The sequence below is a fragment of the Botrytis byssoidea genome (assembly GCF_014898295.1).
Source record: "Botrytis byssoidea strain MUCL 94 chromosome Unknown BBYS_005, whole genome shotgun sequence".
NCBI classification, from domain to species: Eukaryota; Fungi; Ascomycota; class Leotiomycetes; order Helotiales; family Sclerotiniaceae; genus Botrytis; species Botrytis byssoidea.
The window spans coordinates 137,547-163,420 of record NW_024065846.1 but is presented as its reverse complement, the minus strand read 5'-3'; the positions used below and the strand labels follow the sequence as shown (position 1 = coordinate 163,420).

The window sequence follows — 25,874 nt, the reverse complement described above, 5'->3', positions numbered from 1 at the left end:
TTACATGCATTTGGTCCCACTCTACAACTTCGCTTTTTCTCCTTCCTTTAACACCTGATCCTTCAAGAGTCTCCTCAGAATCTTTCCACTGGGACTCTTGGGAATCACATCCACAAATTTAACTCCGCCTCTTAACCTCTTGTGACTTGCAACCTTCGCTTGCAACCATGCCATGATCTTCTTTTCCTCTTCTTTATCGCCCGCAACTCCTTTCTTTGGAACAACATAAGCTCTTGGTACTTCTGTTGCTTGTTCTTCATTGTAGATACCGATCACTGCAACATCATCTATATCTTCGTGAGAGATGAGGAGACCTTCTAACTCTGCCGGTGGTACTTGGAAACCTTTGTACTTGATCAATTCCTTGACTCGATCAGTGATATAAAAATTGCCATCTTTATCCTGATGTCCCACATCTCCAGTTTTGAAATATCCATCCTCTGTCAACGCGTTCTTGGTGCCCTCGGGATTGTTTAGATAACCTTTGAAAACATTAGGCCCCTTAATCCAGAGCTCACCAGTCTGTCCTGCCGGAACCTCTTTTTCTTCGGCATTCATATACTTTGCTACTTGGTTTGATAGTAGACGTCCGACAGAACCTGGATATTTGTCCCAATCTTCCCAAGGTTGAAGATGAGTGGTAGGACTTGTTTCGCTAAGGCCATAACCTTGCTTGATTGGTATCTTGAGACGAGCATACACAGCATCAACAAGTTCTCGTGTCAATGGCGCCGCTCCTGAACTCATCATCCTAACAGTGGATAGATCATATTTAGAAACTACTGGGCTCTTTCCAAGCATGAGAACAATGGGGGGAACCACGTAAGCAAACGTAATTCCAAAGTTCTGTATCGTTTGACAAAATTTATCCAACTCGAACTTCTCCATCACGATGCATTCCAGCCCCATATAGAGAGAAAAGTGAATAATGCATGTCAAACCCTGAATGCAGTTAGCAAAACCGGTAACCTTGCAGTAGCAAAGTCACTTACATAGATGTGGAAAAAGGGGAGAACGGCCATAAGTTTGTCGCCTCTACCATCCTTTCCACCTTTCCAACTTAGATTGCCCTTCTCAGCTGCATTTGCCATGGAGGTATTCGCAACAATATTTCCGTGCGTGAGCATAACTCCTTTCGGGTGGCCAGTCGTCCCACTACTGTAAACCAAAAATGCTAAATCCTCTGGTTTACATTTTGTTCTCCTATATCTTGATGTACCAGCCAAATTTCGCACGTTCGTAAAGTGCTTAAATCGGTGTGTCTCATCCCTTCCATCACCCACCAAAATGATCCTATCTTCGGGTATACCAGCATTTTTAGCTGCTGCTTGTGCTTCTTTCAGGAAAGGCTTCTGGGTAACAATCCCTTTTGCCCCGGAATCCTTCAATTGGAAAGTCAATTCATCGACAGTGTATCCGGGATTCGCAGGAGAGACGATTCCGCCGGCCCAGTGAGTTCCCCATAGGATAGCAGGAGTGTCGATACAATTTGGTGTGTAAAGTGCAAGTACGTCGCCCTTCTTCCATTCCCAAACGGCTTTCAGACCTTTTCCAAACTCTATCGCAGTATCTCGCAATTGCTTGTAGTTGTATGACCGTGACGTCTCGGCATCCGTGTAAATTGCTGGAAAGCAAACAGTCAGTTATTGATCTTCGAAGGCTTGTTCAATAAAAATGATGATCAATACTGCAGAATATAATTGGTACCTTTATCATCTGGATATTCTCTATCTTTCCGTTCGAAAAGAAACTCCCATAGATCCAGCTGTGGGATATCTAATAGGGGATATGTTGATGCAGTGGGCATATTTTCTTTGTATCTGTATGATCGATATGTCGGCAGTTTGCCAATTGTAAGAAAGAAGAAAGTAATAAACTGTTATAGAGGTATCTATAGAACAAAATGGTATGTAGAAATCAAGGCACAGCGGAGCAAAGTAAGAGAAAGTCACCTACCTAAATACGTTACTGATCAATAATATGGTTGGCTGGAGGGAGATATGCGGTGTCAGGATTGGCTTATCCATCAGAACGCCTTTGTGGAGTGGGGACCACAGAACTTTCTGCAAAGCCGAAACACCGAGGTAACATTGACACTCAGACACTTTACCCCAGATCTTGGCTTGTCTCAAGCTCGGTTAAAGTCACGAGTTGTCGGAAATCATTGACTTATTATTACTTAAGTAGCTCACCAGTAGATGCATAGACTCACGGGATAACATAACAGGAAAGTACAATTTCACACTCAAATTTATCAATTTTAAAACTCAATCAAAATTCCAAATTTCATTTAATATTATTTAGATTAAGATATATAATTTATAAATATAAGATTTATATAATATATAAAGATTAAATCTTAAAAATGAATATTGAATTTAAAAATCAAATAGTATGTTTTCTTATTAAATTTTTTAATGGGATATTATATAATCGATTGTATAAACTTGAATTTTGTTTTTTTTTTGAAATAAAACTTTCACTATATAAAATTCTTATATTTGAGAATAATAATTCTTAATTTCAAAGTTAAATATCAATTTTTTGAATTTTAATTGAATTATCAAAACAGCTCTTTTTGGTGTGAAATTGTGCTTTTCCTCTTAAGTGTCCTGTGAGTCTGTGCACCCACTGGTGGCTGTCCCAATCCGATTACTAAACATGACCTCTGATTACTAAACATGATCTCGGAACTGAACAGGCATACATCGTATTTCAATCGGACATTAATGATTCAAATTAAGACTTTCTCATCTATAAAGGTTTTATATTAAAGGAGCTAATGTTTATAATATAGATATAAAGACTAGTAAATTTTAACAATTAATTAACTTAGACTTAATTCATATTAACATTTGATCACTAATAACGATGTACTAAATGTCTAATAGATGTTCAAGCTTTCAATGTTATATAATTAGTATATTCAATCTCTAAAGGTTGATTAAAGCTTTGATACTAGTAGCCCCTATACTAATCTTAGGATTCGAGAGTTTCTTCAAGAGTTCTTCTCATATACTAGATATAGAGAAAAGCGAGCGTCGCGGCTTAACTGATCACTAATTTATTGTATTATTGAGAATATTCATTTCGAGAAATTAAGTGTTTGATATAAGCGAGTATACTCTACTCTATTCCAGTCATTAAAAAGTGCCCACACCTGACATCTGGGCATGCTAGCGTGTCTCTTGAAGACACTTGCCCACTAGATTACCCCTATACAGACCTTCATAAAGGTTTACAATCCGAGCTTTCAAAGAGACAAGGAAACCTCAGAGTGGTGTCAAAACATCCGCAGACTCGAATTGTTCTAGAAAACATCCGGAAAACCTTCTATCATATATTGAATGTTACTCTGCGCTTTTGTTTCAACGTTTTTCTTTTTGAATGTTGTAGCAGTATGACAATAGCAGAGGAATAAGTACTAAGCTTGTATTGTGCTAGGTAGAGGGTTCCGGATCCGTCAAATGGAGAAAGTCTTTGAAAGATGATGCCAAATTGTCGAATCGGATCTATTCATACATATATTACTCGACAACCTGGGAAGCGGTGGTCGAGCTTCTGCACAGCATACTTTTCGTTATACGAAGACATTTAGATGTAGCAAGACTTATGGTGAAAAGCAAAGGAATTCGATTAAAATGCTCAAAAAAATCGAATGGAGACGTCTTGTCTGCATAAAAGTCATCAATCATTGAAGCTAGCGATCTTTTAATATCTACTTCTTCACGAACCTGATCCATCCACGCGTGTCCTCAGGCTGACCACAGAAATATGCCAACACGCATATTCAACGTGTACGCATCGTTCGAAAGATTGTTGAATAGCAAATTTAGGTCATCGAGGGGAAAAAGGTCGAAATACAACTCGTGCCGAAACCTCGGGGCTGCCTAGTGGTACCTTGCTTACTTGGTATTATAGATTGAAAAGAATGGGCAACTTGATCTTACCTACTGTATCATATTTGCTCTTGCCTCCAAGGCTTGTACACAAAAAGCTGTTTCAACAGTTGCTCACGTCGGTCAGATTTGTCCTTGAGCTCCAGAAGTTTGACCTCCAAGTCATTCTTCTCCTTTTGTGCCTGCGCCTTTCCAATCTAGCATCTCAGTTTGATAACCGAGTGGCTCTCGAGTGAGCGTCTCATCCACCTTTCCCTCAAGATCATCCACCTTCATCTCCATTTTGTTCATCTTGATCTCCATGTCCTTCATCTGAATTTTCAAATCAATTTCGTCCACTTTCTGAACAATCTTCTTCAATGTTGTCTGCAATTGAACCTGCAGAATAATTAAATTCATGGTAAGAACAGCATCAAAAAACCAGTAGATGATGAACAAACCCCCGAATACCAGTGCAAAAAACCAAATTGTGAGAAGAAAAAATGGAACACATTTTTTTCCACCTTCAAAATGGATTCTATTCCCAGAATGACACACAGTATCAGGGCTGAAGACCTTGTTAAGCAGACCCGTGAAAGAGATGTTCGAAGCCATTTGTTGAGTTGTCAAGTTCGTTGAGAAGTTATCGAAAGTCGATGCAGTTATCTTTGTGACGTTTATGAGTTTTATCTGATCTATGTTGCTCCTGATGTTGCGTTAGGAGTTTCTGCGATTTGATTGTTCTTGTTGCAGATGTCGTGGGTTTACTTATAAAGACTTTGAGGCCATAGTTCACAAGAAGATTCTAAAACATGTCAGCCGAGTGAGCTGTAAGATCTACGGCTCATTGAAAGCCGTTGAATTATTATTCACTGTACTGATCGAATTCAGATTATTCCATCCATGTCTGTGAGCACGCATAGTTGACTAATAGTTTCAAGAAAATTCTTGAAGAAGATTCATATTATGCATGGTCTTGAACCATACCACTCTGACCCATCTAAGAGTATCAAGTCAAAAGGCGTTGCATCAAATTTTCGCACTGATCAGCATTTTACCACTTACTCTCTCTTTGCAACTGTTCTCACTAAGTACTTCAATCTGGCTATCGTACGATCATATGCACTAAATGAGGAGGTACGAAATCGATTGAAAGAGTCCTCCATGATATTTTCAAATTCTCAAAACCAAATTTAGATAAAGCCAACGATTTTGAATGAAACAATGACGAATTTGCATAGCAGCCCACGCGAGTTCAAATATATCCAACCTCCAAATCGATTCTGACGGCTAGTCAGCCATGTCATAGCGAGATAAAAATAATCAAAAATGTTGTAATCTTACTTTTGAGTTTCCCATGTTCATAATTTCAGCTTCATTTCTCCCTTCTCGCGCCTGTATCATCCATCAGACCTCCAAGTTCGCGTTCATCCCCATGTTGTACCTCCCTGGTACCAGAGCTTCCATCTTCATCTCCATCTCTTGATCCTCCACATTCATCCGAGTCTTCTCTACCCCTTGCACCTCCACTGATCCTTTCTCAACGTTGTAATTTTTCCTCCAACCATACCAGTATACATAAGCACCGTTATAAAGAATCATCATGCCAGACAATAATCTCTGTTCCGGCGTCTGCGAATCGATAAATTTCAGTGTGGAGTCGATTGTGAAGAGAATATGTCGAAGAAAGTTGGTCGAATATTGCTCGTTGTCGGAATTCGTGGGGTGTGTCATGCTGTATGCTGGATTTATGAACTCCATGTATACATAGAGAAAAAGAGAGCAAAAGTTGACAGCGGGATACAGCACCGGAGAATTTAGGTCGAGAAGGAACACAAATATGGAAAAGAAGATCTTGAGAGAAAGTTTTATCGGATGAGAAAAGTTTGTTTCGACTATCAACCCAGTCTGGTTATGGTCTGAGGAATCCGAGAAATCCATGGTAACTGGATGATGCAGTCAATCGCTGGGAGAGATGATATCAAAAAGTAGCTGTAGGCTGATATTGTGGTACAGCCGTTCATAGCACTATCGAGAAATTTGTTGTGATATTACCCGTAGCTTGGTTGGAGTCTTTCATACATTCAATGGTTTTTTGGGTTGTGACGATATTGCAAACTCGTTGCAAAGGCTTTTATCTCATTTGATAAAATTCCATAGAGTCCCGTGACCAAATTGGTGTGGCAGAAATACATCGAATTCACTAACAGTACGACCAATCGTCGCTTGAGTATTGGTGATTAGAGGACTCTTCATTTCCAGATCTTTCGAGCTTTGTTCAATTCACAGAACTCAATAGCAGCAGAGCGAACTGCGCCAAATTCTTGATGCTTCCACAGGCAACTACATAGAACTTTTGAGACGCCCAATGTAGCCGGAACTGGATACACTTGACATAGTTCTGGGACAACTTAAGGCTAAGTCTATAAAATTTACAATATGATTGTATCATAACCGATAAGAAGTGAACTTTCACTTCAAAGAGATTGGCCCTTAGCTCTTGCGCCTACAGTACCGCCAGTGTACTACTCTCAAATCTTTGAGTCAGTATAAGCACCGGACTTTCTTCTCCTCTCCATCCGAACATCATGATCAAATTTCAAAGTCAAGAAATCTATGTCGATTAGAAGCATACGCCAGTTGTGTACCACAGACGTATTCACCGTTATTGCGACAAGCAGTCTCAAGAATTCTATCTCAACAGCGATAAGACGACACCATTCAAAAAATTGGATAATTGATCGTAATCCCATGAATGCGAGTAATTCTACTCCCGGAAAATCGTTCTTCTTGAAAACTTAACCCCTCGCTTAACCCCTTGCGGATAGGGTTCTACTACCTGATAGGACACAGAATGACGAAAGTAAAGACATCCTCCTGAAAAAACAACGCGATGACCTCATATTGCATAACGACAGTATATTTCCCCCAAAACCACCTATCAGACCACATACCAACATCACGCATTCGAGCAATTCCAAACCGACTTCTCCGGGAACAGCATCCGAAAGCCCTTCAGCAATCGTCCAGAATGCTTCACCTTATCATAGCAATACATATAGACACAGCCTCCAAATTTGCGAGTCACAGCATAAATTTTTAAATGGCTCATATCAGCACTAGTGGAAGGTATTTTAGCGAGTACGAGGAAGATCAACGGAGGTGACCATTTAGAGAATACTACTCCATCGTTCAGTGCAAATAATCATTTCATGATCTTTCTAACAATTTATTCATGATTCAATAATTATCCATATCTGTTTTCCTATTCAATTGATCAATGTGATTAGATGTCGTTTCTAGCAGTTGATAGATATATATATCCATCCGAAAGCTTAATTAAGAAAATTCAAACTAGCATCAAACCCCTTTGCGGCCGACAGGATCTCTGATCTCTTCCGGTGGGGTAATCCCTACATCGTGTAAAGTTGATAGCCGTGGAATTCGATTCTCCGGCCAAAAGAAGCGGATCTTTTTATCACCAATACGACAAGCTAGAAAAGTGGATCACATTCAGCAACATTCCCAGAACGTGTGAGGAAAAACGCAAGACTCTCGAAGAAAAACCGATATGTTGCAAGGCTCATAACTAAGCATCTCGGCGAACTGCCTATCTTGGCAGGTATTGAGAATTTTGCGTGGTATGGCCGGTGGAATAAAAGGAGAATGGAGTTACGATAGATGACCGCCGTGCCAATTATATTTAGAACGCCGTTATTCCGTCACTAATCACCAAATCGATGGCATACAGGGGACCAAAGCACTGCCTATTTTGCCCCACTTGTGTCCTTGTCGACAGCTAAATTGTGTCTTACGTTCCGCACTAAAAGTCAGCAAGCACAGTCAGATTTTTGAAACTGTTGGTTCTCACGATGTAGTATTATCTGCGCAGCATATTAAGAGATTGGATGGTCCATCAGTGAGAAGATTGATAATCATCAACGATAACCACCACTTACGACCCAAACTGTCGGGTGTAAACTAGATTAGCTAGTGTTCTTCTCATATCGTATATAGGCAGACCATGACTGCCTCTATAGACTTGGAGCATCCAATGCACTTCCTTCTCCTGCGTTTGACCTCAAAATGAGAAAAATCCACCAGCTCTAAAAGTGTCGAAAACGCCCATTAAAAAGTATCTACCCGTATCTCCTGTAGCCATTACATTATTCAACAATGGCTCTTCACTACCCAATGCGCTCACGAAGATACAAGTTTCTCAAAGCCATAATATGTCTCATCATCATATTCCTTTTCGCAATTAGAATCCCTCTTCAAAATTTCCCAAAACGCCGCTTCGATACCTGGGCTTGGGATCGCAGCTGTCACAAACTATCCCCTTTCAGCAAAATATGTACGGCCTCACGGGCCTCCATCGCACCAGATGTGCAGATTGTGATCGAAACTGGCGGCTCGGAACCCCAAAGTAGACTTCAGTACCAACTTGCAACTATGATGTCTGAGGTCCCTCGTCAGAATATTTTGATCTTTTCGGATTTGGAAGAAGAGGTTGGTTCTTTCCATGTTCATGACGCATTAGCGGATGTCTCGATACGCGAACGAATGGATTACCCTGAATTTGCTTTCTATGATGAGTTGCAGAAATATCAACAGTTGGGGAAAGATACTCGGGAGCTCAAAGGTGGATGGAAATTGGCTAAGTACAAGAACATGGCTATAAAGCGAAAGATTTGGAGAATGTTAGGAGAGACTAGTAGCGCGCTTCCTAGAAAAAAATGGTATGTATTCATCGACACAGACACTTTTGTTGAATGGGATAATCTCCTTGTCTTATTAGAGCATTTGGACCCGCAAAAGAAATTATACATAGGAAGTCCTGTCTGGGCTGATCCTAAAGCACCATTTGCGCATGGCGGTAGTGCATATGCTCTCTCATATGGTGCCCTGGAATCACTAAATATGCATGGTCTGGATGGATGTAGAGAACCAATGTATAGCCAATTCGGCGTGAACACAGCATCCTTGTGCTGTGGTGACGAGGCTCTTGCTAAAGCACTAAAGGAGATAGGCATCAGACTTAAAGGCTATTGGCCAATGTTTAATGGAGAGGTACCATCAACTCTTGGTTTTGGAAGCGAAATCTGGTGCGAGCCTGTACTGTCGTTACATCATCTCGCTGGAACAGACATGGAAGACTTGTGGTTATGGATCGAAAACTGGAAAGCCCGCACAATGAGCATGGTATATAAACTTTTATTTATCCCCTTATATCTCAAACAAGTAATGAAAATAGAACACATTATGAACGCGGCGGAACTTCCTCAACCATCCATGAAATTTCTTTCAAAAACATATTCTCAGCACCTCACTTGATGTCCAAACCTTACTAAATATATCCACATAGCAACCATTCCTCTTCAAAGACCTATTTGAATACATCACTCCCCAATTAGTGCCTCGAATGAACGATTGGGAAAATACCGATGAAGGCTGGAAAATATATCACAACAAAGGCACTCCAGTATCCTTCTCACAGTGTAAAGCAGCATGTATCGCAGACAGGCTATGTTTCCAATTCGTTTCTCATGGCAATACCTGCGCATTATCCCATACAATTCGAATTGGCGGGAAGCGATTACCCAAGAACGAAGCTGATCAGAGGTATGTCTCAGGATGGAATTTGGAGAGAATAAGGGAGTGGACCTCGGAAACGAAATGTACTAGTGCGCATTGGCTACATTCAAATCCTTGAGCGGAAGGAGCGATATACCTAAAGTGACCACGAGAATAATAAGCAGAAACTGCAACAATCAAGCGGATTTGATATTACAAATCCTAAATGGCGTAGATGAGATGCACACCTCCGCTCTCCTCCTCTTACTAACCGAAGAAGAAGAGAAGAATCTTCAACGAGAAGGATCAGGCAATTCGAATGAATTGGGAACGACAAAAAGGGAAACATCTGAACCAAATCAAGCGAGGTGGCGGAGAGGAAGGAAACTATTCACATGAAAATGTGCTCGAAAATTGAAAGCTGTAGTGAAAAATCTTACAGCATTTGTAGTAAAGATATTGCTAGGATATTCTCTGTGTTTTCTGTCTACTTCACCATCACCGAGGATCTCACATTTCTCATGTCTTCCCACACCTCACACCTCACACCTCACACCTCATACTCTAATTTTACTAGATCATCACTACACATAAGATGATCTCAATCGTTTTGAATCATATTACTTTACATCGTATCGCGTCACATCAAATCACTTCACTTCACACAACAAATCATATCACCGTATTCATCCCGATCAATCCCAAACAATAAACTCCATTTCCAAATTACTAAAACCTCCGTTCTCTGAGCCCCCAAGAATCCCTCTTTCCCAAGAAATCCCCGTCCCAAACCCAGACATACAGATCCCAAAATTCATTCAGAAAAGGCCTTATTCCAAATTACTATTCGTAACCCTTACTCCCAGATCCCAAGGAAATCCCCGAAGATATCGATTCTCATATTCTCTGATACTAACCAGATTTCAACTTCATCTCGAAATCTCGTTTGTTGTCCAATTTTTTTAATTTCCACCCATTCATCTATCTACACTTGAGTCGAGTCCGGCATATTTCGACAAAGTCGAAACAGGGGCCTTCATTCCCACCCCTAGCCCCATCCCCATCTTCTTCTTTTTGTTCATAGTCACTGGCAAGGGTAAAAAGAATAAGAAAGAAAAAACTTGCAATGAGCAGATTGGCCAGGAAAATGTGTACTCGTCAGCACAGCACTCATCCAATTCACCTTGAAATAGAAACTCCAAGAAGTTAGCCTGCTTCTTTACGCCCCCATTTCAAGAGAAACTGCCAAATCCGCAAAACGCCTCTCCATCCCCTAAAGCTTCCAAGCAAAGTCACGCCACCTGAAGATAGTGACTGTAGATTGATCAGAGAGATAGATTGGCCGGCACAGCAGTATACTAATTCTTTCTTGAATAGTGTTCGCGTAACTGTTTGGATCTGCCCTCTCGCCCCTCTTCTCCCCCCTTTCCCTCAATGGCCTGATTGAGTTCTTTTTTGTTTATTTCGTATTTTACCGTTGTTTTCTCCCAACACCTCGTGGCGTATTTTTTTAAGGTGTTTTAAGTTTTTTTGAGCTTTGTTAATTTAAGTTTTCGTGGGAAACATCATAGAAGACAAGAAATCAAAAACACACGCAACCCTCCCCTCCCCCAACCAAAGTCACATTCCTTCGCCATGCGCGATCGTGACTATCATCAAGAACATGACACCATTCCTTAAAAGGATCTCTGCAAGTTGTCTATTGTGATACATAAGATCTAGTGACATCCTTCCCGTCTGAGTTCATCCTCTAGATGAGCGGGAAATCGGTCAGATCCAATTTCTCGCCCATATAAAGTATGAACTACAGCTGATTAGTGGAAAGTCATCACACAACAGACATAATATTCGCGGAAATTTAAGACATTTCTGTCAACCTTTATACTGGCGTCATCTGTTCCCGACAAAAGGTAATGATGGGTTCGCATTCACCACCACAGCACCGGTATTCGGTGCTTTCAAAAGTGCGACTTTCACAAGCCCTTCCCCTTACGAAGCACCAATGAATCCTTTGGTTGCGCCAATGAATATGTAAATACATGGATATGCAGTGGTGAAGCTCGAAAAATTTGACTAATCCGTGGCAAGACGTGACCATACCACTTCACCGGTGTTACCCCCCTCTAAGTAGTGTTGCTGCGGCGGAAGAAAGTGTGTTGTATACTGATGCGAATTCAGGCAACCCAATTCTAACCCGGTAACTGAATCTTCTGGGGCCTAGTCCCCAACGCTGGCTCCGGAGCAAAGTCGACTCACCATCTTAGTGAGTCGCTTACTATCACGTTTGTCTCCTTCAGAAAAGATTCCACAACTTAAGGTTACAGGCTCTGTCGTTCAACGGGGTCCATCACAGACTCTATCGTTCGTCAGCCCCGTCAGGCTATTCAGACAGACTCTGAATGCCCTGTTATACTACTATTCTCATGCATTGTACAATTCGAATGACTTGGGCCTTTTAACGTCATACCCGGGACAAAATAACATAGCATAAATTGCAAATAACGTATGCCTTTTAACGTCATGCCCAGGACAAACTTAAATGGCACACTTCGCGACCTTCAAAAAAGTAGATTGTGGAAAGCTTGGGCTCTCATTTTCATAAATGAAGTCGTACGTTGAAAGTAGGCACCGAAGTTTTGTGAAGGTGTGGGTAGTACTCATTTGAAGTGGCCTTTTAAAATAATCCAGGACTTCGTGCTCAATCGTTGAGTCATTCAAAGTTCAGCCAAAGAATTCTCCGCCTACCAACGTCTCCCATGGTTTCCCAGATTCCCAGACCTGCTCCATCAATCTTCGCGCTTTGTGTGCTTGTGTCATTCCGTACCTCTCAACCCTGTTCATTCGCTCGAGAATGTCCGATCTTTGTTTCTCACCCCATATATCACATCCAGCTGTGAACATGGGAAATAACAAGCATGCTTCGGCACTACTTCCTTTCCTAATCTTGTTGAAAGAGCCAAGTATCTCACCGACGGCGTTCTGAACATCCTCATGAGCTGAGGGCTTTCCTAGTATCCTGCGGTGGAGATGAACTAGCCCGGCAGAATGAAAAGCTTCATTGGTTGCAGCGACCTCAAGACTATCCCAACCATACTCTGCTTCGGACTTAGATTGCATGTGAGTGCAAGGTTTCGCTGGGTGACGCCGCGACTCGATGAGATCTGCTTCTAATTTGTGTGCGCGGGTCACAACTTCATCGGATGGTTGCCAATCTTGTTTGATGGTTGAATCAGGATTGATGCGACGCTCGTCACATTGACGGGCAAGATTAGCAACTTTGGCAAGTATTCGAATGCAATGACTAGTGAAACCTAAAATGCAGTCAATCTGGTAACCATCCTCTTCATCTTCTGCTTCATAATCCAACATCCAAGCGGAAGAAAGGTTCTGTCCTCCACTCATACTGCCAAGAACATCCAAATATGCAAACCAACTCCATAGGAAAGACGAGACTTTATCTTTCCGGGATATAGTTTGCATACGATGGGCTCCACCCCTGGCAACGAGCATTTGTCTTGCGAACTCGAGGTGTTTCTGCCATGGAACGGCAACTCCAAAGACCTTTGGAGATATTATCTCCAAAGATGCGAGCATGATTACCGTGGCAAGGTTAACATTCGACGTAATCTTATTTGGATCATCGAGTGCGTGCCTAAGGTTAGGGAATATGTCTTTAACCCATAGAGCTATACGAGTAGCAGGTTCCGGTTGTCTTAGGAGTCTGGCCCGATGTGTGGCAGAGTACGCAAGTAGAAGATGTAATAAATCATCATCTCGAACCGCCATCTGCGGCAGAATACTCCGGAATGGATTAGAAGAACAGTTGTGTGGTATCAGACAGCCTGCTGTATGATCCAGAAAATGATGCTAGGGCAGGTTAGTTGTGCAGCTCAAAGCCAGTTCGCGCAAAGAAGGCTTACAAAATACTGTTATTCAGTCAGTGGTAAATCGAGATTGATAGTGAGAATACTGACAAGTAGATTCATAGGATTTTCCAGTAATTTCGCAGGCAGTGGTTGAAGTACGCGTGGTATACATATCGAAACCGGTTTGTCGTAATATCCAACTTCGAAGGCTGTCTCATTGATTTCCATACCGAAGCCAAATTCCATTGGTGATAACTCCCCTCCATTATCCAAATCAAAGTCCTGGTAAATTCCCAATAGCTTGGGAGACGATTCCGATATTGCATTGATGTCATCATTCTTACCAATGTCCAAGTCCACCAGTCCTCGATCAATCCCCCATGTTTCTGTGTCCTGGTATACATCATGCATGTACGGTGTCCAATCCTGACTTTGGTAATCCCACCCTCTGCCATTGCTGGGTTGCTCAGAGGGTGTTCCATCAAGCGGTCCCGACAACAGTGAATTCACCGAGAGTCTGCGTGAGAATTCACGACTTGGTCTAGCTTTGGTCTTATCAACATCCACGCCGCGTATTGATTCTGATTCTACCTGGGATGTATGGATGTTTGTATTTCGAGAGTCGTATTTGGGATCCGAATTGGACACTAAAGGGGGAAGCATTCGTGCACTATGAAGTGAGCCTTCGTATCGCGTGCGTTTAGTAGGTCGATCTGCTATAGAGCTTTCAGTCGCTGGCGTTCCATGACCACTTCCGAGATATGGAGGGGTTGACAATGGACTTTCGGTACTTGGGAGTGCGCTTCTGTTTGAAATTGGACTTCCATATTCATCAGCAACTTGAAGGTGGCCAAATATCGACAGGCTAGGTGACTGGGCTGAAAGTGGAGTGATGGGGGCACTGGATTGGTATCGTTCGAAGCTTTGAGGATAGTGTTGGTTTTGGCGACCATAATCTTTGGGCAATGCCTCTTGGAAAGTTACAATGGGTGGATATGCAGGTCTGGTCAAGACAGGATCGATCATCGATGTATCGGCCATACGTTCCACATATGCGCCGTCGTCGCGACTTGGATGCTCATCATGATGCGCAGATACTGCGGGGGAAGAGCGGAAGCTTGTAAACGACCCCGAAGCCGAAGGGTCATTACTTGCATTTTGAGTTGTTTGGTTCGAGGACAAGAAATTACTCTGCCCAGTGGTAATGATATCACTTTGAGCCCTTTTCTTGCCTCGACCCTCCCAGTTCAATCGTATGCTATAGTCGCAGATTTCGTTCAGTTTCGAACAATTCACACATGTTGGACGAGTTTCGTCGCATTTGACTTTGCGAGCTTTGCAGGGCCTATGAGTGATATATATATTCAGTTCCAAAATCTATGAATCATCATTACCATTAGCGTACCAACATCCATTCCTGCTCCTCCTCTTAGGTTCTGGTGCTCCCACTTTCTTTGGGCGTGGCATGATGAGAATGAACGAATAGTTTGTAAGCGAATGACAATACCGGTTTCCGACATTGACTTAAGTTGGTAGTATCTGATTTGTCGCGGATTTTTGCCATAAGTAGAATCGGATTTGAATTTAGATTTAGTAGATAGCACTGTGGTATTTGTCTGTCTCAACATACTAATGATCAAAATCAGGAAAAGAAGTCGTCCCAAGGAAAGAAGATCAATATGGACGGATGGAATTTGAGTAGGATTCTGTATTTCCCAACAAGGAAAGGATTAATACACGTCTAAGTTGAAGTCTATCCAGGTAGTCAAGTGTTTAAGTGCACTTTGCAATTGAAAATTGGTAATAAAGCCTTGGACAAGTGAGGGATGGAAACGATGAATGGGTAAGATGGATAGATATCTGTGGAGAAGATGTGGAAAGGTGGGGAGAAAATAAGAAGCTTGATATATTTGCGATTAGATAATAGATATGATTTACTTTTGCCAATACGCCCTAATGCTGATAAGACCAAACATCTAACCATTGATCAACAATTGACCAATGATAGTTCAAATGTTTGACTAATGACGGATTAACATCAAGGATAATTGAACATAATTGAACAAAGTGGATGTACTTGCTTACGTCCTAGCTTGTCGCCGTTGGTAATAAATCTCCTAGTAACTTCACTTATGATCTTGGTATTTTTCTCTCTAGCTAGCTAGTATCGCTAGGTGAATACCTGACTCAAGGTCTCGAATGGTCCAAATCCAATATCGGTACAATAATTGCCTCCCGTTCTCCTCTATATAATATCTAAATGATATCTATATTGAGAATTTTGATATCTTCCTCCGGTTTCTCTTTATACACTCGCGTATTTTCAATCTTATGAATAACATCTAAACCTTGAATTGCCCTTCCGAAAATGGTATGTTTGTTGTCTAACCACGGCTATACGGAGAAGAAAATAATATTCATTAGTACTTATTACGTCTTATGATCAATTGAAGATCTCGAGGACATGTTGTGAACTTACAGTCTTTTCCGTGGTAATGAAAAATTGACTACCATTGGAGTTTGGTCCTGCATTCGCCATACTAACGGTATAAGGTTTGTCATGTCGGAGAGAACTGAATTCATCGGCAAACTCTTTGCCCCAAATACTTTCACCACCGGTACCGTCTCCTAATGGATCTCCGCACTGGATCATGAATTTTCGAATGACACGGTGGAAGATAGTATTATTGTAATAACCTTGTTTCGAATGTGTCACAAAATTCTCAACGGCTTTGGGGGCTGCATCGGGAAATAAGCGGATATGGATATCTCCGTATGTGGTGTGAATGACAGCTGCTGTTCCAGTCTCGGCAGCTCTTGCCTCTGCTAATTTCTTCCCATTTGTGTTGGTAGGTTTCTCATTTTGAACATCTCGTTCGGACTTGGAGACTTCTTCATCGTTTGTGAACATATAGAATCGCACTTTTCCAACTCCGGTCGCAAATAATATCGGATCCCGAAGTTCGGATTCCTGCAGAAGAGGATTGTTAGACGCCGCCATGGCAATCGTTGTAACACCTTTCTTTTGTGGTTGACCTTGGTACATTGCAATATTAAGAGGTCTAAAGTTCTCATCTCCTCCGTAGACCTTCACGACTCGATTCGTATAAGTGTTCAAAACCTTTGCGCCGAGTATTGATCCATATATTATGAAGTGTCCCGTCTCGTCAAATATAACATTGGCTTTATTTCGTAGGGTTGGTGTTTCAATTTCGCGTTCCGTGGCAAGTCGGCGGCCGAATTCTAGATCTTCTAACTTCTTTAATGATGTTCCTGCCTGTTGCATTTCTTCGATAACCTGCAGCGATTCATCGTAGGTACGATATAATTTTCCAGTGGGGAAGTCAAACACTCGAACTTTGCGGTCGGGGAATGAGACAGTCGCGAACTGCGAGCCAGTTGGAGAAATTGTAAGAGAAGTGGGTGTTGATTTTGCCTTCTTAAATTCGAATAAATTAGTGGAAGACTTATATTCGAAAACATTATCGGGCTTCTCGTAATTTCCTCCTGGTCGCCAGTACTCAATCATGCCATTCTCGTCTGCTGATATAACACAATTGTAGGCGTCATTGTAGGCCATCAATGAGACAACACTTCGATGTAAGCCGGAAATTGTATGAATTGGTTCCTGGTTCTCTCCACGGCCATCGTATATCCGAATCGTATGGTTGACTTCGTCAGATACAGCTAACATTGGAAGGGAGGCGCCACGTCCATGTACCCAGCAGACACATTTCGGTGTGAATTCTAAAGTTAGCATTGACAAGAGATCAAAGGTTATCACGTCGAATATCTTAATTGTCTTATCCGCGCCAGCTGTCGCAAAGCTTCGTCCATCTGCACTGATAGAAACACTCTTGATCTCTCCAATGTGCGTTCTAAACTCCTTCACAAATTCGATACCGTCGCCTCCTTTCTTCCAAAATTTAACCACTCCATCGACAGAGCTTGTGATGAGGAAGTCCGTCAATGGTGTCATGGTAACAAATGAAATCTGCTCTTTGTGCATAAGAGACTTTGAATACCGTGCAGAGGTTGGTAGAGCTGAGATATAGAGCTTTTCGTAGGGAAGCTTGCGACGCTTCTTTTTGGGAGCTTCCGCAGATGGAAGTTGAGGTCCCATATCATCGTCGGACGAGGAGTCTTCGTCTTCGACATCGAGCTTGCGTTTATTAGAATTTGAAGCTGTATCAGCCATATTGATAGAATGAAGGTTGTAAACTTGTTAAGTGAGGAAGAAGTGTTGTTTGAATGCCAATGATGGGTTCAAGACATCAAGTTGACGTGAACGAAATAATATCACAAGGCTGAGCCCACGATACACTAGCGTGTTTTGGTAGTGCAAGGCTGGGTAGCCTCATCTAAGATTCTTGCAGCTACTCCACATAGTAGACGTCATTGCTTTGAATCTATATATATTCATGGTAACAGGTACCGTTACATATTTTTTACTTCAACTACAAAACTTTCAAGGACTCAACAACCATGGGTTCTACTTCAGCAGCCAATAAACTTACCTCCCGTCATCCCCTTCAACGTCTTCCCTCCCCCTCTCCGACGATCTCCGCCCTCGTTCATTTCATCGGCCTTGCTTCCTTTTCTCTTTCTTATAAATATCTTTTTGACTTCCCAACATTCATCAATTCCTCATATGGCTGGCATTTCCAATACCTCACCATCATTGGTCTTACTCTAGCTTTCTTGACATTTGTCTTCGGTTTCCTCGCAGACATCACTCTTTCCCCAAGACTTTTCTTGATCAAGAATTCTCTTTCATTATGTTCTGCCCCTTTGGAAGTTTTGATCTCCGTGTTGTATTGGGGAATCTCGGCTATTGACAAGAAGCTTTTGGTGCCTCCCGAGATCTATATTAGTCCATATGCTGATATCGGGTTCCACGCTATGCCAGCGATCTTGTTGACTATTGATCTACTATTTTTGAGTCCACCATGGACCATTAATGCATTGCCTGCTATGGGACTTTCATCAACCTTGGCCGTTGCATACTGGGCTTGGGTAGAACAATGTTATAAGTATAATGGATTGTGAGTAGTCTAAAGCTGAGCATTATTGCCTGGCGAAAAATCGAATGCTAATATCGATGGTCTAGTTACCCATACCCATTATTTGGACATCTTGATACAACACAGAGAGCAATTTTGTTCACTGGAGCTGCCTTGACGATGACTGGTAGTACCGCAGTGCTTAAGTGGCTATATGGAAGAGTCAATGGTTTGCAGGGTGCTCAATATAGAAGCAGCCTCAACAATATCAAGGGGAAATAAGCTTATCTTTATAGACGTTTTTGTCAAAAGAAAGATAGATACTGATTTATGGATTTGGGTAGCTGCGATTTTCTGTATCGTTCATATATCTACTTGGTACTCGAACTTTAGAAGATTACTACAATTTGACCATGTTGATTGAGATGACTTTGTTGTAAATCTGATATGAGGCACAGTCGTGTCTTGCTAGGCTAGCTGAAGTTTCAGTTGTACTCTTCAATTTTCTACTTCAGCAACTTCTTTCTAAACAAGTGTATTCTTTACAATAAAATGGCCTTTCACCGTGAAATTTTATTCTCAAATTCATTCCCAACACTCAAAATACCAAAATTGTCATCCTCACCCAGATTATCCCCTCCAATCAATCTCTCCAAAGACTTCTCTAGGTCTCGCTTCCGTATCCACAGGCGCAACCTATGAACTCGAACTCGAACTCGAACTCGAACTCGAACTCGAACTCGAACTCGAACCTGCCATCCTCTGTCCATGTGCGAAATATGAAAAAGAAGCCAAAACCACACCATCGATCACTAAGCTTATCAAAATACTTCCACATCTGATGTTAAAAACAATCAACACTGATCATCTTTACGAGACCCGTGACGTATTCATGAACAAAAGTTACGGGGAGGGGGTTAATAGGATATGTGATGAGAATGGAAAAGGTGGAGAGAAGTATAAATATAGATATGTATTAGCCAGGTACCTATACCCCAGTTGTGAATTTATGAAAATCTTGAATCGAGAGGGTAATAATAATACGTAGCTTCTCTTCATTTGTCTTCATCTCTATGAGGCCAAACCCATCTTATCATGGGGGTTTCTTATCGAATCGAATCGAATCGAATCGTACGGCGTGAAATAAATTGTTGACATGAAGAGACGATAATATATGAAGAAAAGGAAACACAAGTCAGCGTTGTACTCTCCATCACCCTTCAATTCTCCACCCATTAACCCTTTCTCTGCAGCTTCCAGTTCCCAGCTTCCAGCTACTCGCTACCAAACTTCACTCCCCCCCTCCCCCTCCTTCCCACACAATCCCCTATCCCAACCCCAAACCCATAATTCAACTCACCAAACATTCACTTCCCTCTTCCCTCTCTCCTACCATATACCCTACAACACGCCTTAAAAGTTAAAACACGATATAAAAGCCCAAGATCAAGATTGAATCTATTCAAATCAAGACCCAATCCAGATCCGCTTTTCACTACATATACTTACTTCTCAACTTCCTCCCCCTTCCTCTTTCTCCCTTCTTCCTCTGTCTCCTATCCCTCTGCTGCTCTCACCAGAACAACAATAGCAAGCCTTCCCAGAGACGAAAGTTCCCATCCACTTTTCACTTCGACTATCTAGCACCCACACAATCAACAATCATCTATTACTACCCGTGGGCACGTTATGAATCTAAAAACGAGGAATATAGCGGGAGGGCGTATTTTCAAGGAGGTAGGGTTAAGGCTCAATAATAGATAAATCGATATGCATAGCACAAACATAGGAGAGAAATTGCAAATCAAATCCGGTCAACATAATCAATCATGAACGTCGAAATTATCATGTCTATCTACTAATTCTTTGCTCATTAAACCTTTCCATCTTTCCCATTTTCTACAATTCCCATGCTCGTTTTTCCATATAAACAATCAACCAGTGATTTATCGCTTACCATATCGTCATACGTAGCCTCCAGTCCCCATGCCCCATTAACATTTTCCGCTTCCGTCTTCTTCTTTGCGTTTTGACATTTCATTTATCTATTTCGATAATTGAGAAACGTCATATTGTGCAGCATCATGATACAAATCGATCAAACAACCTGCACTCCAAGCTTGTGTTGGAGACTACGATGAAATTAGCACAGATTGTCTCAACAAATATAGGAAAAAACATACCGAATCGGGACAATAAGCTCCATCTTTTTGTGTCAATTCTGTCAAACCAGCCCAATCACTATTGACAATAGCTTCTTTACAGCCCGCCAATCTTCTCGTGATTTGTTGGAAAGCTTCCGTCTTAGCCGCCGGGGTCTTTCTTCTCTTGAGGTCGAATTTCAGCAAAGCTCTCAAGAAGAAACCAGTTGGCCATAACCATTCTGGACCTTGGTGATAGTTTCTTCCCTTTGAAGTTGAGAAATCTTCGCTATCCTCGGAGTTGATGTAGTATGGTCGGTAATTAAGATCAGCTGGATCAAGAGTTGCCATACCAGTAGGTCCACGAAGTACTTTATCCGCAAGGAATAAGGCATTGAGAGCATGAGCATCGTCGAAGAGGTCTGGGGCAACCGTCATGGCAATTGGGAAATTGGATCGTAATTGATAATCTTCGTATTCCTTGCCAGATTTGTATAAATCCTTGTAAATACCTCTTCGGTTGACAATAGCAGTATTCACATCATACTTGGAGTCATCTTTAGCGTCCAATGGAACATAGTAACAACGTTCGAAGTTCTCTTTGATCTTGTCGGCCCAGTCTGAGAAAGTGATGACTTGCATTTTTGGATCTGAAGTGCTGACGCCAGCATACTTGTACTTGCCTTTCTCGTGAAGTTCTGCTACCCAGCGAAGAGTACTGTATAATAGACCAGTGATTTCAATAGCAGCTCCATCACGAGGTGTACCAGGAACTCCCTTGCTCTTGGCTTTTTCACTCTCTCCCATCTTGTCCATCCAAGTACCACAGTTATGTTGGTTACCACCGAATATCAGACCAGTTGACCAATCAACTTTGATGTCAATGTTGAATCCCTCGGAGCTCATTTGCATGTCGAGATTTGGACCGGCATTTGCTTCTCTGAATGACATTCCGGATGCATGACGTTGCAAAGATTCCTGAATGATATCCTCTAAAATTGATGTCTTTGAGTATGCTCTTGGATCATCAGAATCGAAGTAGGTATCATCGTAAGGCAAGAATCGTCGGGGCACCTTCTCTTTCAGAAGATCCAATCCATTTGGTACAATGTTGGTATAGTCTTGAATGGTTTGTAACATGAACCAGATTGAATCTCGAGAGTTGTAACGTGGCAAGTTACCACTGCTCAACAAGTTAGGTATCATACCATGCTTCAAGACACTTGAGAATGCGAGAATATGTTCTCTTGCTTCAGCATAGCGACCTGTACCAAGGAAGAGACCTCTTGCAGAAATGAATACATCCCTACCCCAACACCTAGCCCACTCGACTGCAAAATGCGGCAAGCCGGCTGCTAAAGAGGGCACTGCCTTTTTGGGGTACAAAGATGCAGAATTGACATAACCAGTCTGTTGAACGCTAACCATAGCTAAATCTTGTAAGAACCACTGTCCCTCACGGACATTCTCATTCATCAATGCCAAACTTCGCTCCCAGGCAGCTCGGTAAGCAGTTCGAATGACTAGACCAAAGTAACGGGGAAGCAAAAAGCTTGGCATTTTTCGGATTGCATCGAAACGTTCCTTCAACCAAGCCGTTGGCTTTTGTAGTCGTTCATAACCGGACCTGTTTGACATTTTCTCCAATCTACCGATGATATAGTCAAGTGCCCATTGTCCTTCTCTCAAGTGATTGCACATGGGATGTCCCAAGTTATTGTCTTTGATGATATTCTTGAGCACGCTCCACCAACCTTGTAAACCAGCATATACAAGTTTACCATGGCCAGGAATGTCGTAAACTCCATCTTTACCCTCACTAGCATCGAGCTCTTCTGCTTCACATTTATAAAGAACGACGTTCAAATCAACCAAGTCCAATTCTGAGAACGCTGCCTTTGCTCCCGAGGTAACAAATGTATCGAGACCAGTTGCATGCTCAGCAGCAGGTATCCAAGTCTCGAACAATGCAATACTTCCGGGAGGGAATTTGTCTCGAACGGAAATTGTCGTTTCTCCGTCTTTGTATTCCATGCGGACCCCGGGAAGATTAGAAACTTTGCTAGGTAATCCTCTTAGAAACTTCTTGTCCTCTAATGCTTCCTTCTTTGCCTCTTCAGAAGTGTCGACTTCCAGCATCCAGCTGCCAAGATGGCTCGCCTTAGTGCCCCCAAGATGAACTGGGTTAAAACCTCCATTTCCGTTGCCATAACCAGGGAAAGCAGTATGTGCAATAAGGAAGTATCCCTTTCTGGATTCGGGATGCACTCGATGAACAGTGATATACTGATCTTCGTGGTGAATGTATGTTTCTGCGTACCCATCCTTACCCATAATACTATGGATTTGATTGAGAAGTTTCTTAACACCACCGATACCACCTTCGCCAGCTCCAGTCTTGACTTCCTTTTCGGAAGAAGCAGAAGTGTACAATCTCGTTTCATGAACGATTTCGACTAGCTTAGGATAAATTTCATCGTAGCCCATGACGCTACCAATGGCACTTGAACACATAGCAACCAATGCAGCATTTGGTAAAGTGTCTCGGGCATCACGTTTTTGAGCTGGAACTTCGTTGTCATGAGTACAATCCATGAAAAGAGCATGTACTGGAGTATATCTGATGGTGCGAATGATTTCTTTGCCTGGAGTCGATCCATTGGATCTACCATGGGGTGTATTCTGTTCTGCACCTGATACTTCGTCGACCTCGAAGCTACCAATAGGTCTACCGCCATGTCGATGAACAAGACGACTGACTTCGCCAGTGCTCCAAGCCTGCATTGCTTCTCTGATGAGTGAACTTAGACCAAGACGTTTGACGAAAACATAGTCCATTTCTTCTGACCCGGTGAACAGTTCGGCAACTACATAAAGATTTGGTCTAATTCTTCTTGCTTCGTCTAGAAGAAATTCAGCCACATGAATAGGTGTAGAGTGTGCATTATCGATACGGAAACCCGTGAAATAATTCGCCATGAGGCGTGTGTATTTCGCCATAAAGTCCCACAAGAAGGGACTGTCTTCGCGAGATTCTCCATAACGCAACTTTACACAGTCACCCCAGACAATAACTTCACGGCGCAAATACGCACGAGATTTGGGACCGGCATTGTCAATAAGTGCATTTGCAGCCCAAATCCAACCGTTATTTGCCAAAGCAAGGTCCTCTTGATTGTGTTTGGAGGTAGTAGAGTTCTTGGGTAATCTGGTGAAGTAGGATTCAATGAGAGGATTTTTGTCGTCAATTGGACCGAGTTTTGGGCCATTATCGTCAAGACGGACATATTTGGTGCGGTTGAACAGCTGGTCGAGAATCTCAGCTACATCAACATCGTATTCTTTGTAGTATGGAAGGTTGACTTCGTCCAAGATGTTAGTCAAACGGCTTCGAGCTTCAGCACGATCGGCACCATCGGACTTATCGCCTTCGAATCTTCCAAACAAGGCTGTGAGCAGTGCTGCACCAACTTCTGGGTTGATCTTCCTTCTGTATCTTTCACCAAGTCTGTCTGTGTTAAGCATTCCTTTTTCTCTCAAGAATGTTGCCTGCTCCGCAACAGATGCATTCTTGATAGCTTCTAAACCACCAAAACCAGATCCACCAAACCCGCCCTCTGGGAAGGAGATCTTGTTAGCAGCCCAAGCCTCTACTACTGCATCGGCATCTCTCTCAATCTCAATAACATAGTATTCCCATAGACGGAGTTTGGCAATGACTTCGGTTTTAACGCCTGCCATGACCTTGACCAAATCCTCAACAGAATTGAGCATAGTCGGGAGATCAAGTTTGGCAAGATCTTTACTAAATTCTAGCAATTTAGTGTCCAACTCTAAGGCCGAACGCAGCCAGGGTGCTGTTGACACGTTGTAGCCAACTTCTGGGTGCTCTTCAAGCCATGCGCTATTGTTCGCAGTGTGGTTCCAGACCACATCGGTCAATCCCAAGAGACCATGGTTGTCTTCCATGCTCTTGACCAGTTTTTTGACGTCTTTCTCGCCATTGGGGAAGCACTCGGAATCCCATGAACATTGATCATATATACTATATGGAGAATTTGATTCACCACGCTTCTGCAAGGGGGTGAAATGAACCATGTTGTAACCTCGCTCACTGATTCCCCGGAGATGCTTTTCCCAATCCTTGGGGTACTTTCCCATGAATTTTGAAATGACAGAGAAGACTGACAATGCAGGCAAAGGCAGTTGCCTGCCTTCCAGCATCAAAGTTGGTGCAACATCAATGTAGTATACTGGAGATTTGGTAGTTTCGATGGGAGCGGTATTTGTATCATCCAAGTCCGGTAGAGCTTTGTATGTAGTATAAAATGCGAATGCGCCAGCTGAATGAATGGGTATCGAGATTTCAATGGTACGATTAAAGTCTGGTTCCAACCTACACAGTCAGTTTTTGCAACAGATGCAGATTTGCGGGCAAAGACTCACTTGAATTCACGGAACTGGTCTCTTTGAAACTCTACACCTTCCTCGGGAATGTTCACCCAAAGACTGCCTTCTCGACATATCGAAGATGTTCCTTCGATAGCAAAACGGACGGTTATGGGCTCTGTGCCTTTAGGAGTCAGATAGATATATCCTCCAGATACATCGGGACTCCCATCATCCTTGAGAGGGAGTAGATAGATTTCGTTGGAAACCATATTCTTTGGCGCTGTGGATTTGGCGAACCAACAACGTGAGATATTATTGAAAGCGATTATTGCGGGAGAACTGGGTTCCAGAAGCGATCGGCACAAATCAAAAAGACGATACAGGCTTTAAAAAGGTGAAGATAGAGAGAAGGATTTGAAGCAAAAAAAAAACGACAGAGATGGAGCAAACGATGGGGGATGGAGTTGAGGTGTACTTTTAAGAAAAACTCATAGGAAAGTGCATTAGTTTTAATTATAAGTGGTATAGGTAGCTTCCAAGTGTTTGCTGATGGTTTGATAGAGGTAGGTTGGAAGCGGGGCCCCTTTGGAGTTGGTGGGCTGGTGGGTTGGTGGGCTGGGTGGTGGGTGGTGGGTGGGCAGACGAACATATGGGACAATGGTGGGAGAGTGGGCGCGGGTAAGATGCTGGTCAAACCATAGGAAAGACCCGGCTTGTTGGCAAAAATACTAGGGAATCTATTGGACGTGAGGAGTTTGGAATGGTTTAGGATGGAAAAACTGAATGTGATACGTCATGATAAAAATAATACCTAGTAAGTGACAATCGGACAATCAGGTACAAGAATGATTTCTTACACTTTCTCACACAAAAATTGGTACGCGGCGTCAAGGTTGTATTGAGATTGATATACCGGTGATGTGGTCTAGACCATTTCTCGTTCTTTGCTCCGAGTATCTACTAGGGACTCGGGAGGTAGTGTAGAGTTTCTTTTCCTTGGGCTTGAACGGATTTTGATAT

At 42.3% G+C, this 25,874-nt stretch overlaps 8 protein-coding genes across 8 annotated transcripts; 2 read left to right on the top strand and 6 right to left on the bottom strand.

The window, feature by feature from the left end:
• Window positions 1-21: 21 nt before the first annotated feature.
• Window positions 22-1,807, bottom strand: EAE97_002862 (uncharacterized protein; the record flags this gene model as incomplete). Its single annotated transcript, XM_038873374.1, has 3 exons — window positions 22-942; window positions 993-1,624; window positions 1,708-1,807. 3 exons carry the CDS (start codon window positions 1,805-1,807, stop codon window positions 22-24), a joined length of 1,653 nt encoding a protein of 550 aa, XP_038735237.1.
• A 2,254-nt stretch (window positions 1,808-4,061) lies between these two features.
• On the bottom strand, window positions 4,062-4,493 carry EAE97_002861 (uncharacterized protein; the record flags this gene model as incomplete). Its single annotated transcript, XM_038873373.1, has 2 exons — window positions 4,062-4,277; window positions 4,437-4,493. 2 exons carry the CDS (start codon window positions 4,491-4,493, stop codon window positions 4,062-4,064), a joined length of 273 nt encoding a protein of 90 aa, XP_038735236.1.
• Window positions 4,494-5,285: 792 nt separating this feature from the next.
• On the bottom strand, window positions 5,286-5,612 carry EAE97_002860 (uncharacterized protein; the record flags this gene model as incomplete). The annotated part of the gene is made up of 1 exon (XM_038873372.1): window positions 5,286-5,612. One exon carries the CDS (start codon window positions 5,610-5,612, stop codon window positions 5,286-5,288), a length of 327 nt encoding a protein of 108 aa, XP_038735235.1.
• A 2,442-nt stretch (window positions 5,613-8,054) lies between these two features.
• On the top strand, window positions 8,055-9,591 carry EAE97_002859 (uncharacterized protein; the record flags this gene model as incomplete). Its single annotated transcript, XM_038873371.1, has 2 exons — window positions 8,055-9,080; window positions 9,244-9,591. 2 exons carry the CDS (start codon window positions 8,055-8,057, stop codon window positions 9,589-9,591), a joined length of 1,374 nt encoding a protein of 457 aa, XP_038735234.1.
• Window positions 9,592-12,173: 2,582 nt separating this feature from the next.
• Window positions 12,174-14,785, bottom strand: EAE97_002858 (uncharacterized protein; the record flags this gene model as incomplete). Its single annotated transcript, XM_038873370.1, has 4 exons — window positions 12,174-13,319; window positions 13,373-13,378; window positions 13,427-14,663; window positions 14,724-14,785. 4 exons carry the CDS (start codon window positions 14,783-14,785, stop codon window positions 12,174-12,176), a joined length of 2,451 nt encoding a protein of 816 aa, XP_038735233.1.
• A 593-nt stretch (window positions 14,786-15,378) lies between these two features.
• EAE97_002857 (uncharacterized protein) lies at window positions 15,379-17,562 on the bottom strand. The gene is made up of 2 exons (XM_038873369.1): window positions 15,798-17,562; window positions 15,379-15,712 (listed from the first exon to the last, which is right to left on the bottom strand). The coding sequence occupies exons 1-2, from the start codon at window positions 17,514-17,516 to the stop codon at window positions 15,575-15,577; spliced, it is 1,857 nt and encodes a 618-aa protein (XP_038735232.1). The 5' UTR covers window positions 17,517-17,562; the 3' UTR covers window positions 15,379-15,574.
• Window positions 17,563-17,689: 127 nt separating this feature from the next.
• EAE97_002856 (uncharacterized protein) lies at window positions 17,690-18,744 on the top strand. The gene is made up of 2 exons (XM_038873368.1): window positions 17,690-18,363; window positions 18,429-18,744. Exons 1-2 carry the CDS (start codon window positions 17,804-17,806, stop codon window positions 18,601-18,603), a joined length of 735 nt encoding a protein of 244 aa, XP_038735231.1. The 5' UTR covers window positions 17,690-17,803; the 3' UTR covers window positions 18,604-18,744.
• Window positions 18,745-20,366: 1,622 nt separating this feature from the next.
• On the bottom strand, window positions 20,367-25,123 carry EAE97_002855 (uncharacterized protein; the record flags this gene model as incomplete). Its single annotated transcript, XM_038873367.1, has 3 exons — window positions 20,367-20,453; window positions 20,505-24,858; window positions 24,909-25,123. 3 exons carry the CDS (start codon window positions 25,121-25,123, stop codon window positions 20,367-20,369), a joined length of 4,656 nt encoding a protein of 1,551 aa, XP_038735230.1.
• Window positions 25,124-25,874: the final 751 nt, after the last annotated feature.

Excerpts from the sequence above, each read along its gene's own strand:
- EAE97_002857 (XM_038873369.1), bottom strand. The coding sequence starts at position 17,516 with ATGGCTGATACAGCTTCAAATTCTAATAAACGCAAGCTCGATGTCGAA. Across the intron at positions 15,713-15,797 it reads TCATTACCACGGAAAAGACT|CCGTGGTTAGACAACAAACA; the intron begins GTAAGTTCACAA and ends TTCTCCGTATAG.
- EAE97_002856 (XM_038873368.1), top strand. The coding sequence starts at position 17,804 with ATGGGTTCTACTTCAGCAGCCAATAAACTTACCTCCCGTCATCCCCTT. Across the intron at positions 18,364-18,428 it reads TGTTATAAGTATAATGGATT|TTACCCATACCCATTATTTG; the intron begins GTGAGTAGTCTA and ends TCGATGGTCTAG.